This window comes from Nomascus leucogenys, chromosome 1a, assembly GCF_006542625.1.
Source record: "Nomascus leucogenys isolate Asia chromosome 1a, Asia_NLE_v1, whole genome shotgun sequence".
Lineage (NCBI taxonomy): Eukaryota > Metazoa > Chordata > Mammalia > Primates > Hylobatidae > Nomascus > Nomascus leucogenys.
Genome location: NC_044381.1, coordinates 81182468 through 81196066, shown reverse-complemented (window position 1 = coordinate 81196066; position 13599 = coordinate 81182468). Strand labels below are relative to the sequence as shown.

Below are 13599 nucleotides of genomic sequence, written 5' to 3'. Positions count from 1 at the left end.
AGACAGCAGAGATCATGCCACTGTACTCCAGTCTGGGCATCGGAGTGAGACCCTGTCTCAAAAAAAAAAGTGATTATCAAGTAATAAAATTGATATGGTTGGGCTCTGTGTCCCCAGCAAATCTCATCTGAAATTGTAATCTCCACGTGTCAAAGGAGGGACCTGGTGGGAGTGATTGGATCATGGGGATGGTTTCCCCCATGCTGTTCTCATAAGAGTGAGTTCTCATGGGAGCTGATGCTTTAAAAGTGTTGGGCAGCTCCTGGCTGTCTCGCTCCATCGCTCTCTCTCCTGCCTCCATGTAAGATGTGCCTTGGTTTCCCTTTGCTCTCTGACATGATTGTAAGTTTCCTGAGGCCTCCCCAGCCATGCAGAACTGTGAGTCAGTTAAACCTTTTTTCTTCATAGATTACCCAGTCTCAGGTAGTGCTTTATAGCAATGTGAAAATGGACTAATACAAAGATATTCCATGTTATTACTGATTTTATTTAGTAGTTTATGGACAGATAGTGTGCAAAAATAAATTTCCTGAGTAGGTCAGTTGGGTTGATACACTGTTTCAATATTTTAACATTCAAATCATATGCCCTGTTTTTGTTTTTGTTTTTGTTTTAGAGACAGGGTCTCGCTCTGTGGCCCAGGCTGGAGTGCAGTGGTGCCATCACAGCTTACTGCAGCCTCAGGCTCCTGGCCTCAAGTGATCTTTTCCCTCAGCCCCCTGAGGAGCTGGGACTATAGGTGTATGCTACCATGCCTGGTTTATTATTATTTTGTAGAGACAAGGTCTCTCTATGTCGCCCAGGCTGGTCTGGAACTCTTGGCCTCAAGTGATCCTCTCACTTTGGCCTCCCCAAAGCATGGGGATTACAGACATGAGCCACTGTACCCAGCCAGTCCTGTCTTTAAATCAACTCTTTTAACCCTGTCCTAATTTCTTACTCATAATTCAGTTTCAATCTAAAATTATAAAATAAATAAAATAGATGTCATTAATTTACTTTAGAGTCTTTCCTAACTTTGTTCTGTATAACTCATCTGAAAGACCTTTACTGGGCTGTTATTTACGATGTTTTATACTTTATTGCCCCTTCATTTCTCATTTATTTTGTAGAAATGTATTTGGTTTCTGCAGACTGTGGAGTGAATAAAAATATTCTAACTTTGCCACCCCTTGAATGAAATGGTTGACTGTCACACCTGCTTAAAAAGAAAGTAATCAGACCTAGTTCTTTAGACTTTAGAAATTAACTTAGAAATTAACTTTCCATGAGGTATGTATGGTCTGATTACTGTGAGTGACAGCCTTTATCAGGGTTTAAAATACCTCAGTATGCAAACCCTCCCCCCATTTTTGAAACATAAATTTGCAGTGAAAATGTCATATATTTTAATGAGGAAACGATACCAATTTCAATATTTAGGAACTAAGGCACAGGTACTTCTGGAAAATAGGATTGATTTCAGGGGGGTCCCCTTACCATACCACTTGGGGAGGGGTATGTGTGAGTGTGTGTGTGTGTATGTGTTGTGCATGTGTGTATAATCCCACATCAGCACAGAAGAATAAAGAGATAAACTATCAATGCAGGACTTGGTGGATTTTTTTTTTTTTTTTTTTTTTTGCCCCATAGAGATATTTTCAAACTAGCTTTCCTTGGTATCAAATGTCCCCAAGTCCAACAGTAACAATTTCCAATAATTAATTGTCTGCAGGCAGGGTGATTCAGGTGTTTTTTGTGTTATCTCTGTGCAGGGCTTGTGTTGTCCTTACTGGATGCCTGCATCAGGTTGCCTGGGAGAGCCTGGAGCTGGGGAGGTGGAAAGATGAGGCTTCCTGTAGATTTGGCACTCTTCGCCCAGTGCTCTGGATTCTCTAAGATGGCCTTTTCCTATGAGTGACTTCCGGGGGGCACTGGTGTTTTGTCACTTAACCTGTGTACTTACAGAAAATTGCAGGTGTTTACAGAATTTACGATTTAGTAAATTTAGTAACTTAGTAATGCTCATATGCCAAAGTGCGCAATTTGCATGCTTGTAGCTCTGTGTGAGCAAGTCTGGGTTGGCGAGTGTGAATGCTTCGGAATGCAGGATCCCGGTGAGTGCCATGTACAGCAGCTAATGGGAAAGACTTCTGCAGGATTGGTGTATCCGGTGGTGTCAGAGGCTCTTCCCTGAAATACTGCCATCACTGGAAATGCCCTGAGTTTGGGGAAGGAGGAGGGGAGCAGCCAGCTCTTTGAAGACCTCAAGGCCCCTTCAGGGGCTGCTAGAGACTAAAAATGGAACTCGCATAAACCCATTGCCCTTTCTGTGTGCTGCAGGCTTTTGGGAGCAAACGGTGATTTTGTGACAAAATCATCTAACTGCTTGTCAAGGACTTCCAATAACCCTGTGACTGATAATAATAGAGTGTTTTGGGGGAGCAGTGAGGGGAAATAACGTGTGTCTGGCTGGAGTGAATAGAAGCTGGTATTTTCCAGATAAAGTTCAAGTAATTTTCTTCCAAAGTATATTTAAACATTCCTACAAGTAGTGCGCCAAAGAATTTTGATTAGATGACTCAAAGTTTAAAGATAATCCTTGCTTGAAGATAATCCCTGGCAAGTCAAAAATTTTCCCCACCTCCATGTATACCTTCTTTTCCTGATTCTAATCCATCTTCTCTAATTGTGATGTCTTTGTCATATTCAGCTTTTTCAAATTACAGGTAAATGTCTTAATTGCTACACCAGTTTCTAGGTGACCACCAGTAAGTGAGAGTTAAGCCCTAGATATAGAGTTTTATTCTTGGGATATTTGCTTCTGTGACACACAGTCTTCCTCATTAATACTTCCCGATGGGAACGTGAAATGTCTCATTTTGAAATACGTGTCATATCTGGGGCTGGTTGACTGACATGGGTTTGATTGAAAGCAATCAATAGGAGTGGTATTGCTGTAAGAAAACATTTGGTGAAAACGTAGAAGGAAAATATTCCAATGCGCATTTTTGCCTAAATAATATTTATTCATATATTTACTTTAGGGATTTATAGGAAATGGCCTGTCTTCTTTATATGAAGACAATTCTAGTAATTTCATATTGTTGGGTGTGGTCTCATTAACACCCTGTTGTAGTTAAAATGATATTATCAGATGAACATGTTACAAGATGAAACTTGAGATTAAAAATAACACATTCCTTATTGTTTTTTTGATGGTTTCCTGAAGCTATGTTCCTTAAATTTCCAAACGAACTTTTGTAGGGATGAGGGGAAATGCGTAGAAGGAATTCTGGAAATCTTTGACATGCTCCTGGCAACTACTTCAAGGTTTCGAGAGTTAAAACTCCAACACAAAGAGTATCTCTGTGTCAAGGCCATGATCCTGCTCAATTCCAGTAAGTAATCACACAGCTGGGCCATGTTTTATCGGGGAGAGATGCTGTTTCTACAACTAGCATGATATTAAGAAGAATGTTGAACTTTTATTTTATTTGAAAAGGGTAAAATGGTTTCCTTTTGGACTTTGTTTTTATTTTGATAGCGATTTAAACTGTAGGTAACTTTTGGACATAAATTACTCATTAAGTGAATGACTGGCAATCAATTTAAAAGTAGCTCAAGCCACTTGCTGGAAAAGAAAAAAAAAAAAGAACTTTAAATTGTTTGTCTTTTAAACTTTTTTCAGTGCTCACACAGACACTTTACATGGTTGGCATGCATTTATTTATACTGACGTTTGGGGTCCTACTTTTTTACAGATTCATTCATTCAGTAAAGATACAATCCTACCCTCAAATAGCTCATAGTTTAGGCAGGGAGGGAGAGAAAACAAATCATTAAAAATAATGATTTCTGTGCTATGATAAAGTCTACACAAAGTACTACGGGAAAATAGGAGGAGAGATGTTGGAGTTGTTGCAGAAGGGAATGATTGAACAAATCTTCAAGAAAGAGCAGAGGGAAGTAGGTATGACTTTAAAATGCGGTGCTGAAGATTAGAAACTGCTGCCTGGGCTTTGGGCAGCTTAGAAGAGGTTCAGGCAGGGGAGTGTCATGCACAGATATGCGATATAGAAAGGTCACTCTGGCTTCCATGTGGAGGACTAGAAAGGGCAGAGACTGAAGCCGGGGGCCCATTAGAGGCAATGAGAGCCTGAACTGACATTGCGGCATGAGGTCAGGGAGCAAGAGACTTGACTTGAAGGAAAAGTGGGAGGTAGAGGAGGGAAATAAGGTGTCTAGGATATGCAGATGGTTTCGTTTTGTTGGTTTTTTCTTATATAAATAATATCTGATTATTGTAAATAGACATTCAAATGAGAAAAACATACAAGGAAGAAAATAAAATCATCAGGAATACCTGCCTTCAAAATAACCACCATAACTTTGGTGACCATTCCTTTCTTTTCTTTTTTTTTTTTTCTTTTGAGACAGGATCTTGCTCTGCTGCCCAGGCTGGAGGGCAGTGGCATGATCATAGCTCACTGTAACCTAGAACTGAGCTCAAGTGATCCTCCCACCTCGGCCTCACAAGTATCTTGGAATACAGGTGCAAACCACCAGACCTGGTTAATTAAAACAATTTTTTTTTGTAGAGACAGAATCTTGCTGTGTTGCCAGAGGTGGCCTTGAACTCCTGGCCTCCAGCAGTCCTCCCACCTCAGCCTCCCAAAGTTCTGGAATTTACAAGCATGAGCCACTGTGCGCAGTCTGTGTCTTGTTTTTCACTTTTCTTTTTGAGACAGGGTGTCACTCTGTTGCCCAGGCTGGAATGCAGTGGCATGATCATGGCTTACTGCAGTTCCGACCTCCTGGGCTCAAGTGATTCTCCCACCTCAGCCACCTGAGTAGCTGGGACCATAAGCATCTGCCACCACACCTGACTAATTTTTGTATTTTTTGTAGAAGTGAGGTCTCCCTATGTTGGCCAAGCTGATCTCAAACTCCTGTATTTTTTTTGTTTTTTTTTTTTTCAAAATATTGTGAAACCATTCTGGGTCAACTAGGAGAGATCTAACACAATCTTTGAAATGAGGACATTATACTAAATTGTTCAGCCATTTCTCTGTTATTGAATATCCAGTTCCTCTTCCTTTTTAACCATTATAAACATTACTGCAATAAATAGAGATGTGTTATTTTGTATGAATTTCTAAGTTTCTAGATGGTTGTCACACTGGTCAGTTCACGATCTACCTGGTATCTAAGCCAGCCGCTCTAGCAGATATTGATGGCTTTGCTTAGCCATTTACTCTTGTCGGGCCTTTAGGTTATTGATTTTTTTCTTCCTCGAACACTGTGTATATCTAGGTTTTAATGTTCACCTGAAGACTTACAGATATCTCTATTTGGACAACATATTGGGCTTTATTTATCCAATCTTAAGAGTTTGATGCTTGAAACAACAGGGATATATCAGATCATATTATACTACGGTCTTTTAAATCAGCCAAAGTAGCGGTTCCTGAAGCCAAGATTCAATGCAGAATTCACTGTGGTCACGTTTCCAGCTGCCTCTTGATCTGGGGCCAGCTGACCTTCATACATGTCTTCTCTTACAGACTCTTGGATATTGGCACTAGTTTTTTTTTTTTTTTTTTTTTTTTTTGTTTTTTTTTTTTTTGTTTTTTTTTTGTTTTTTTTTTGAGACAGCGTCTCACTCTGTTGCCCAGGCTGGAGTGTTAAGGATAGTTACTTTTGTAAAATATAACAAAAATGAATTATGAGAAAAATAAAAGTGCAAAATACAAGTCCTAGTTTATAATATTATTAGTTATCACATTCAACTGATTTAAAATTACTCTGTTGATTGCTAAAAAAGTTTCTAAATGCTTACACTCAATTTCTACCCATCTCTTTGTAAATGGGCAACAGACCATACATTAGCTCTGGAGAGAGCACAGGGTACTGTCCAGGAGTTGTTTGGATCTAGGGTGGAGGGTGAGGTTAGCCCCTGAAGAACTGGGTGAGGGAGAATGAAGAAGGAATCTGAAGGCCATGTGAAGGTACAGAGACCTGGAAGACAACCTTTGAGCATTTCCTAGTTGAGTCTCAATCTGGCCTTACCTGCCTAACAGGTCATTTCCCCTGCACCCAACACACCCTTCCCTGTTTATTGTTACCATTCACCTTTTACAGAATAACATGAGGGCCCAGCTTATACTGATGATTATGTTGATGTGCATATAAGGAAAGTCCAGCCAGGTTTTTTTTTTTTTTTTTTTTTTTTTTTTGACAGAGTCTTCCTGTTGGCCAGGCTAGAGTGGAGTGCAGTGGTGCAGTCTTGGCTCACTGAAACCTCCACCTCCCAGGTTCAAGCGATTCTCAAGCAATGCCTCAGCATCCCAAGTAGCTGGGATTACAGGTGCATGCCACCATGCCTGGCTAATTTTTGTTTTTTTAGTAGAGATGATATATTAGTCTGTTCTCACACTACTATGAAGAAATACCTGAGACTGGGTAATTTATAAAGGAAAGAGATTTAATTGACTCACAGTTCAGTATGGCTGGGGAGGCCTCAGGAGACTTACAATAATGGCGGAAAGAGAAGAGGAAGCAAGATACCTTCTTCACAAGGTGCCAGGAAGGAGAAGTCCCAAGCAAAGGCAGAAGAGCCCCTTATATAACCATCATATCTTGTGAGATCTCACTCACTGTCATGAGAACAGCATGGGGGAAACTGCCCCCATGATTCCATTACCTCCACCTGGTCTCTCTCTTGACACCTGGGGATTATGGAGATTACAATTCAAGATGAGATTTGGGTGGGGACACAAAGGCTAACCATGTCAGACAGGGTTTCACCATGTTGTCCAGGCTGGTCTTGAACTCCTGGCCTCGAGTGATCCGCCCACTTTGGCCTCCAAAGGGCTGTGATTACAGGTGTGAGCCACCACATCCAGCCCACCAGCCAGGATATTTGAAATTGATCATGGAATAACATCAACTCTTTCTGATCTTTTCCAAACCACCTACCAACATTACCTCACATAGGTGCTGCCATTTCTGTCAAAGGGAGGATCTGCTTGAAGAGTACCTTCCCATCTTGGCAATAGAAGATCATCAAATGCTAGATGATGGGGCTTCTCTCTCTTTCAGAAATAATTTAGAACTCTCTTCTGTGCAGGAAAGTGCTTCTCAGAAAGCAGTGTTTGCTTGTTGTTACAACACTTTGCAGTATAAAGCCTTCTGTTTGGCAAAGCTCCTTATAGGCATTTTAGCCTCCCAGACATCATATTGTGTTGTTGTCAAAGCTAGACGCAGCATCTGTGCAAATGGGAAAGATGAAGGCTACAGCATTCCCCTGCAGCATGACAGAACTGCCACATTGAGAGAATTACAGAAGGCGAGGAAGACATGTGATGTAATTACCACTTGTGGCGGTAAATGAATAAAATTTGTTTACAGTAAATCCAAGTTTAAGAAATGTTTTTTTTGTGTGTGAGACAGAGTCTTGCCCTGTTGCCCAGGCTGGAGTGCAATGGTATGATCCTGGCTCACTGCAACTTCCGCCTCCTGGGTTCAAATGATTCTCCTGCCCCAGCCTCCTGATTAGGTGGGATTACAGGCACCCACCACCATGCCTGGCTAATTTTTGTATTTTTAGTAGACATGGGATTTCACCATGTTGGCCAGGCTGGTCTCGAACTCCTGACCTCATGATCCGCTTGCCTCGGCCTCTCAAAGTCCTGGGCTCGCGCTCGGCCAGAATTCTTCTTTTAAGAAAGTTCCTTTCTTTCTTGGTAGTTATAACAATTGTCAAAATAAATTGATCCTGTTCAGCATTGCTATGGAGAAAATGGGACTATTTTCACTGCTAGGATAAGTGAGTCTTTTCTATGCTAGGTTTTAAGGGTTTGTAAGTACAGGCTTTTTTCTTATGGATTATTTGTGGTATTTAAATTTAAAAGAAAAATAGGGATGGAATCTGCCTCCCTGTCTTAAAATTTAAAACCCTGACAGAATATATAAAACAGATATTGGACAATGGACAGCAGTGATCCCCAGGAGGAGGGACACAAATGAAGAGAGCCCTTTGATTGTCCAGTTTACTGCCTGGAGCCAGTTTCCAGGTTGCAAAGCAGGGATGGGTGTATTAGGTTTCTCCAGAGAAACAGAACCAATAGGATGGATAGTTAGGCAGATAAATGAGAGAGGATTTATTATGAAAACTGACTTGAACAATTATGAAGGTTGAGAAGTCCTATGATATGTATCTGCATGCTAGTGAACCAGGGAAGCCAGTAGCACGGCTCAGTGTAAATGGGAAGACCTGAGGACTAGGGAGCTGGTGGTGTAACCCTCAGTTTGAAATTGAAGGCCTGAGAAACTGGGAGGCCACTGGTGTGAGTCCCAGAGTCTGGAGGCTGGAGAACCTGGAGTTCTGACGTCCAAGGGCAGGAGAAAATGAGTGTTCCAGCTCCGAGAGGGAGAATTCTCTTACTCTGCCATTTCGTTCTATCTGGGCGCTCAGCCAATTGGATGGTGCCTGCCAACATTGGTTAAGGGCAGATCTTTCTTACTTAGTCCACTGTTCTTTTTTTTTTTTTTTTTTTTTTTTTTTTTTTTTTTTTTTTTTTTGAGATGAAGTCTTGCTTTGTTACTCAGGCTGGAGTGCAGTGGTGCCATCTTGGCTCACTGCAACCTCCGCCTTCTGGGTTCAAGCGATTCTCCTGCCTCAGCCTCCAGAGTATCTGAGATTACAGGCATCTGCCACCACACCTGGCTAATTTTTTGTATTTTTAGTAGAGATGGGGTTTCACCATGTTAGACAGGCTGGTCTCGAACTCCTGACCTCAAGTGATCCACCCACTTTGGCCTCCCAAAGTGCAGGGATTACAGGTGTGAGCCACTGTGCCTGGCCTTAGTCCACTGACTCTAATGCCAGTCTCTTCCTGGAACATTTTCACAGACATACCCAGAAATAATGCTTTATCTGCTATCTGGGTATCCCTTTATCCAGTCAAGTTGACACCTAAGATTAACCATCACAAAGGATAACCCAAATAGACACCAGTGGTCTCCCTTGGTAGCAAGGCAGCTAGGACTTGGAGGGGAGAGTACTGAATGGGAAAGAGCTGCACACAGAATTTTGGAGATCTATGGAGAGTCCTCTTCAAGTCTTCAGCTGAGTGCTGATCTGCCCATGCTTATGAGGATACCAAGGACAGGGAAAGAACCATCAGAAAGGAGTGGGTGAAACAATCCCTAGAGTTCACACAGGGCCAGGAACAGTTCACATTCTCACCAGCCAGTGGGAAAAACCTTGCAGTTCACTGGGCACTGGGCACTTCTCAGCCTTCCTATAGTATTCAAAAGGTTATTGCCTCAGTAGTGGGCCTAGACTAAAAGCCATTATGATCCTACCAAACAAAACTTAAAAGCAAGCCTGGAGGATCAAACAATTGCTAAGTGATTTAACTGCATCCCAGCACAAAGCTCAAGAATAGAGACACATTCCATTTCATTGCACGTTGCTTTATTGTGCGTCGCAGATACTGCATGTTTTTACAAATCGAAGGTTTGTGGCAACCCTGCATTGAACAAGTCTGTTAGTACCATTTTTTCCAACAGCATGTGCTCACTTTATGTCTGTGTCAAATTTTGATAACACTTTGCAATATTTCTAACTTTTTCATTATATCTATTATGGTGATCTGTAATCAGTGATTTTTGATGTTGTAATTGTTTTGGGGTGCCACAAACTATGCCCATATAAGATGGCAAACTTAACCTATAAATTTGTTCTGACTGCTCCACCAACTGATGGCCCCACCACCATCTGGAATTCTGGGAGAATTCTACCATGCATTTGAGGAATGAATAATACCAAGTGATATGGTTTGGCTCTGTGTCCCCACCCAAATCTCATCTCATAGTGCCCGTAATTCCCACATGTTGTGGGAGATGATTGAATCATGGGGTCGGGTCTTTACTGTGCTGTTCTCATGATAGTGAATAAGTCTCACAAGATTTGATGGTTATATAAAAATGGGAGTTTCCCTGCACAAGCCCTCTTCTCTTGCCTGCCGCCGCATGAGATGTGCTGGTCACCTTCTGCCATGATTGTGAGGCTTCCCCAGCCATGTGGAACTGTAAGTCCAATAAATCTCTTTCTTTTATATATTCTCCAGTCTTGGGTATGTCTATCAGCAGTGTGAAAATGGACTAATACACCAAGTTTACACATACTCTTACAGAAAATTGAACAGCATGGAATGTTTTCCAACTCATTCTGTGAGGCCAGCATTACTCTGATAGAACACCCAGACTAACACACTGGAAGAAAAGAAGACAACAGACCAATTTCCCTCATGCATGTATATGCAAAAGTTCTCTAAATTTTTTTTTTTGGTAATTGGAATCCAATACCATATTAAAAGAATAGCACATCATGAACAAGCAGAATTTTCGGGAATATAAGCTTTCTTTAACATTTGAAAATCAATCAATCAAAATTCACCATATTAACAGAATAATAATGAAAAACCATATGATTATTTTTTTTTCTTTTTTCTTTTTTTTTGAGACAGTCTCACTCTCCGCCCAGGCTGGAGTGCATTGGTGCTATCTCAGGGCTCACCGCAACCTCTGCCTCCTGGGTTCAATCAATTCTCCTGCCTCAGCCTCCTGAGTAGCTGGGATTATAGGCGCCCGCCACCATGCCCCGCTAATTTTTGTATTTTTGGTAGAGATGAGGTTTTACCATGTTGGCCAGTCTGGTCTCAAACTGCTGACCTCAGGTGATCCACCCTCCTCGGCCTCCCAAAGTGCTAGGATTACAGGTGTGAGCCACTGCGCCTAGCCATGATTATCTTAATAGACGCAGACAGCATTTGACAAAATCCAACAGCCACTCCTGCTAAAAACACTGTACAAACAAGGAATAGAAGGAAACTTTCTCAATCCATTAAAGGGCACCTATGAAAATCCTACAGTTAATATTATACTTAATCACAATCAGTAACAAAGCAAGTATGTCCACTGTCCTTAATTCTATTCAACATTTTACTGTTGAATAGAATTTACCCAGTGTAATAAGGCAAGAAAAGAGGTAAGAGGCATCAATATTGGAAAGGTAGAAGTGAAACTCTTTATTTAAAAACATGATAATCTATGTAGAAAGTCCTAAGGAGTCTAAAAAATGTGAATTTAGCAAGTTTGTAAGGTGTAAGGGCAATATATATAAATCAATTGTATTTCTGTGTGGCAGCAGTGAACAACTGGAAATTGAAATGAAAAACCAATACCATTTACAATAGCATCAAACATTGCAAAACCTTGGGAATAAACTTACAAAAGATGTGAAACCTGCACACTAAACACTGCAAAATATAGCTGAAGGAAATTAAAGAAATCCACTAAACACTGCAAAATATAGCTGAAGGAAATTAAAGAAATCCTGAATAAATGGAGAGAGATGTTAATGGATCATAAGATTCAGTATTGTTTTCAATCCTCCCACAAAATGATCTATAGATTCAAACTGATAAAAATCCCAGGAGGCTTTTTAGTAGAAATTGATAAGCTGATTCTTAAAATCATGTGAAAATGCAATGGACCTAGAATAGTCCAAACAACTTTGAAAGAGAACAAACTTGGAGGACTTACACTACTGATTTCAAAGATAATGTGGTATTGATGTCAAGAGAAACAAATAGATCAATGGAACAGCGAGTCCAGAAATAATCTATACAACTACAGATGGTCCTCAGTTTGGGATGGGGTTATTTCCCAAAAAACCCATCTTAAGTTGAAAATGTTGCTAGTCAAAAATATACTTAACACACCTAAACTACTGAACATCATAGCTTAGCCTAGCCTATCTTAAATGTGTTCAAAATACTTATATTACCCTGCAGTTGGGCAAAAATCATCTAATATATAGCCTATTTTATAATAAAGTAATGAATATTTCATGTAATTTATGGAATACTGAAAGTTACTGTACTGAAAAATGAAAAAACACAATGGTTGCATGTGTACTGGAAGTACAGTTTCTACTGAATGCAAAAAATTGCAGATGAGTGTGTTCATTATCTTGGTTGTGGTGATGGTTCCATTGTGTATATGTACGGCAAAGTACATCAGATCGTACATGCAAAATATGTGCAGGTTATTGCATGTCAGGTATACCTGAATGAATCTGTAAACAATGTAATGAAAACAAAACAAAAAGATTAAGAGAGCAAAGTTTGTAGGCTAAATGGAAAAGAGATACCACCAAGCAGGGAACCAAATAAAGCACAGGGTGGAGGCCCTGGAGGATAAGGGTCAGGAGAGGAGAAATGGGGCAGGTCTCTTAAGTCAAAAGGCTTCGAACTTCTGTATCCCATGTTAGGATAGCAGAGTTCCCAAGCACTGCATTTTGGTTGCTGCTAGATGGCCTTGCCAGGCTAGATAAGCACTGGGCTGCCTGACGATGGTCTCCTGCATAGTTTGGTCTCCTGATTTCCTGTGTATGTGACATGCTCAAGTTAGGATTATGTCACTCAATCACATCTGCAGTGGTACAGCACACTAGCTGGCCAGGTCGGGGTTTGTCAGTAGTCATGTTTTAAAAGCTGCCCGTTTCTGGGTTATGCATATCTACTAATAATGGCTGTAATATGGAATGGAAATTAACTGTGTCATCCAGCTAAATTTCAGCTCAGTTTCTGGTATGTATATCAATGACTTCTAAATACTAAGGATGTCAAAATGATTTAGATACAATGCTTTTGGTCTAGAATGGGATATACACTCAAATAGTTAATCAAAGGTCTGATCCTTGACGGGCTTAAGTGGAGAGGCACATATTTCTCTCTTGGGGAGGCAAGGGAAAGGACCACAACATTCTAACTCTCTCAGCCAATCCTCTTCCACTATGCATATATAGGATGTGTGGTACTTGGAATTCCTGTATCATACTTAGCCTTTGATATGGCTCTTGAGAGTAAGAGACAACAGAAAAATGTTGCATTTAACAACCTGTTACAATGCTTGTTAGAGTGTTTTTATAAACTCTAAGGTGTTATGCAAGTGTCATAGTTAATAAAATAGCCTATCTAACACCCAACAGAGAGACTGGCCATCTTGCCACCCAAATCCTCCCTTGGATAGAATTAGAGGGGGTATGGAATTTAGGAATTAGAGTGTAATTAATCGATTATCCACAGTCTTTAAAATAGTTTAAATTAGAAACAAGTCTATTTAAACAGTTTTAAGATTTACAAAGGATGAAACTTTTCATTAAATGAAAGAAATAGAGGGGTTAAGCCAGGAAATACTGTTTTACATTAAGAAAATTATTAAGAGACATTGGCTTAAACCCTGGTTCCCTCTGAGTTTATAGGGAGAGTTCCCATGGAGTGGGTGGGTGGAGAAGACAAAGACACAGAGGGATGCTGATGAGGAAAGATGCGGGGGTCCTTTTCTGTTGACCAAGAACGCTGGGGCAAAGCACAGTTGAACAGCAGCCTGCGGCCTGACACCATGGCACCTTTTGAGTCCCATCTGCCCTCAAGTGCTGGGGGCAGGAGGTGGTGACAGAAGGTGTGGGTCATGGCCGGAAGTTCCTTTCCTCAAAGCAAACAAGCAAACACCACATACGGCTCCCCAAAGCCAGGACTTCTT

At 40.8% G+C, this 13599-nt stretch overlaps 1 protein-coding gene across 5 annotated transcripts in view; it reads left to right on the top strand.

The window, feature by feature from the left end:
- Positions 1-13599, top strand: part of ESR2 (estrogen receptor 2) — a 76533-nt gene that overhangs the window by 50697 nt on the left and 12237 nt on the right. For 4 of the 5 annotated variants that reach the window (XM_003267796.4, XM_030812035.1, XM_004087153.3 and 1 more), the window contains one exon: positions 3247-3380. The exons of the other annotated variant lie outside the window; for it this stretch is intronic. In XM_003267796.4, the coding sequence (XP_003267844.3) occupies positions 3247-3380 (134 nt within the window). The remainder of the gene's footprint in view (positions 1-3246; positions 3381-13599) is intronic. 5 annotated transcript variants of the gene reach the window in all.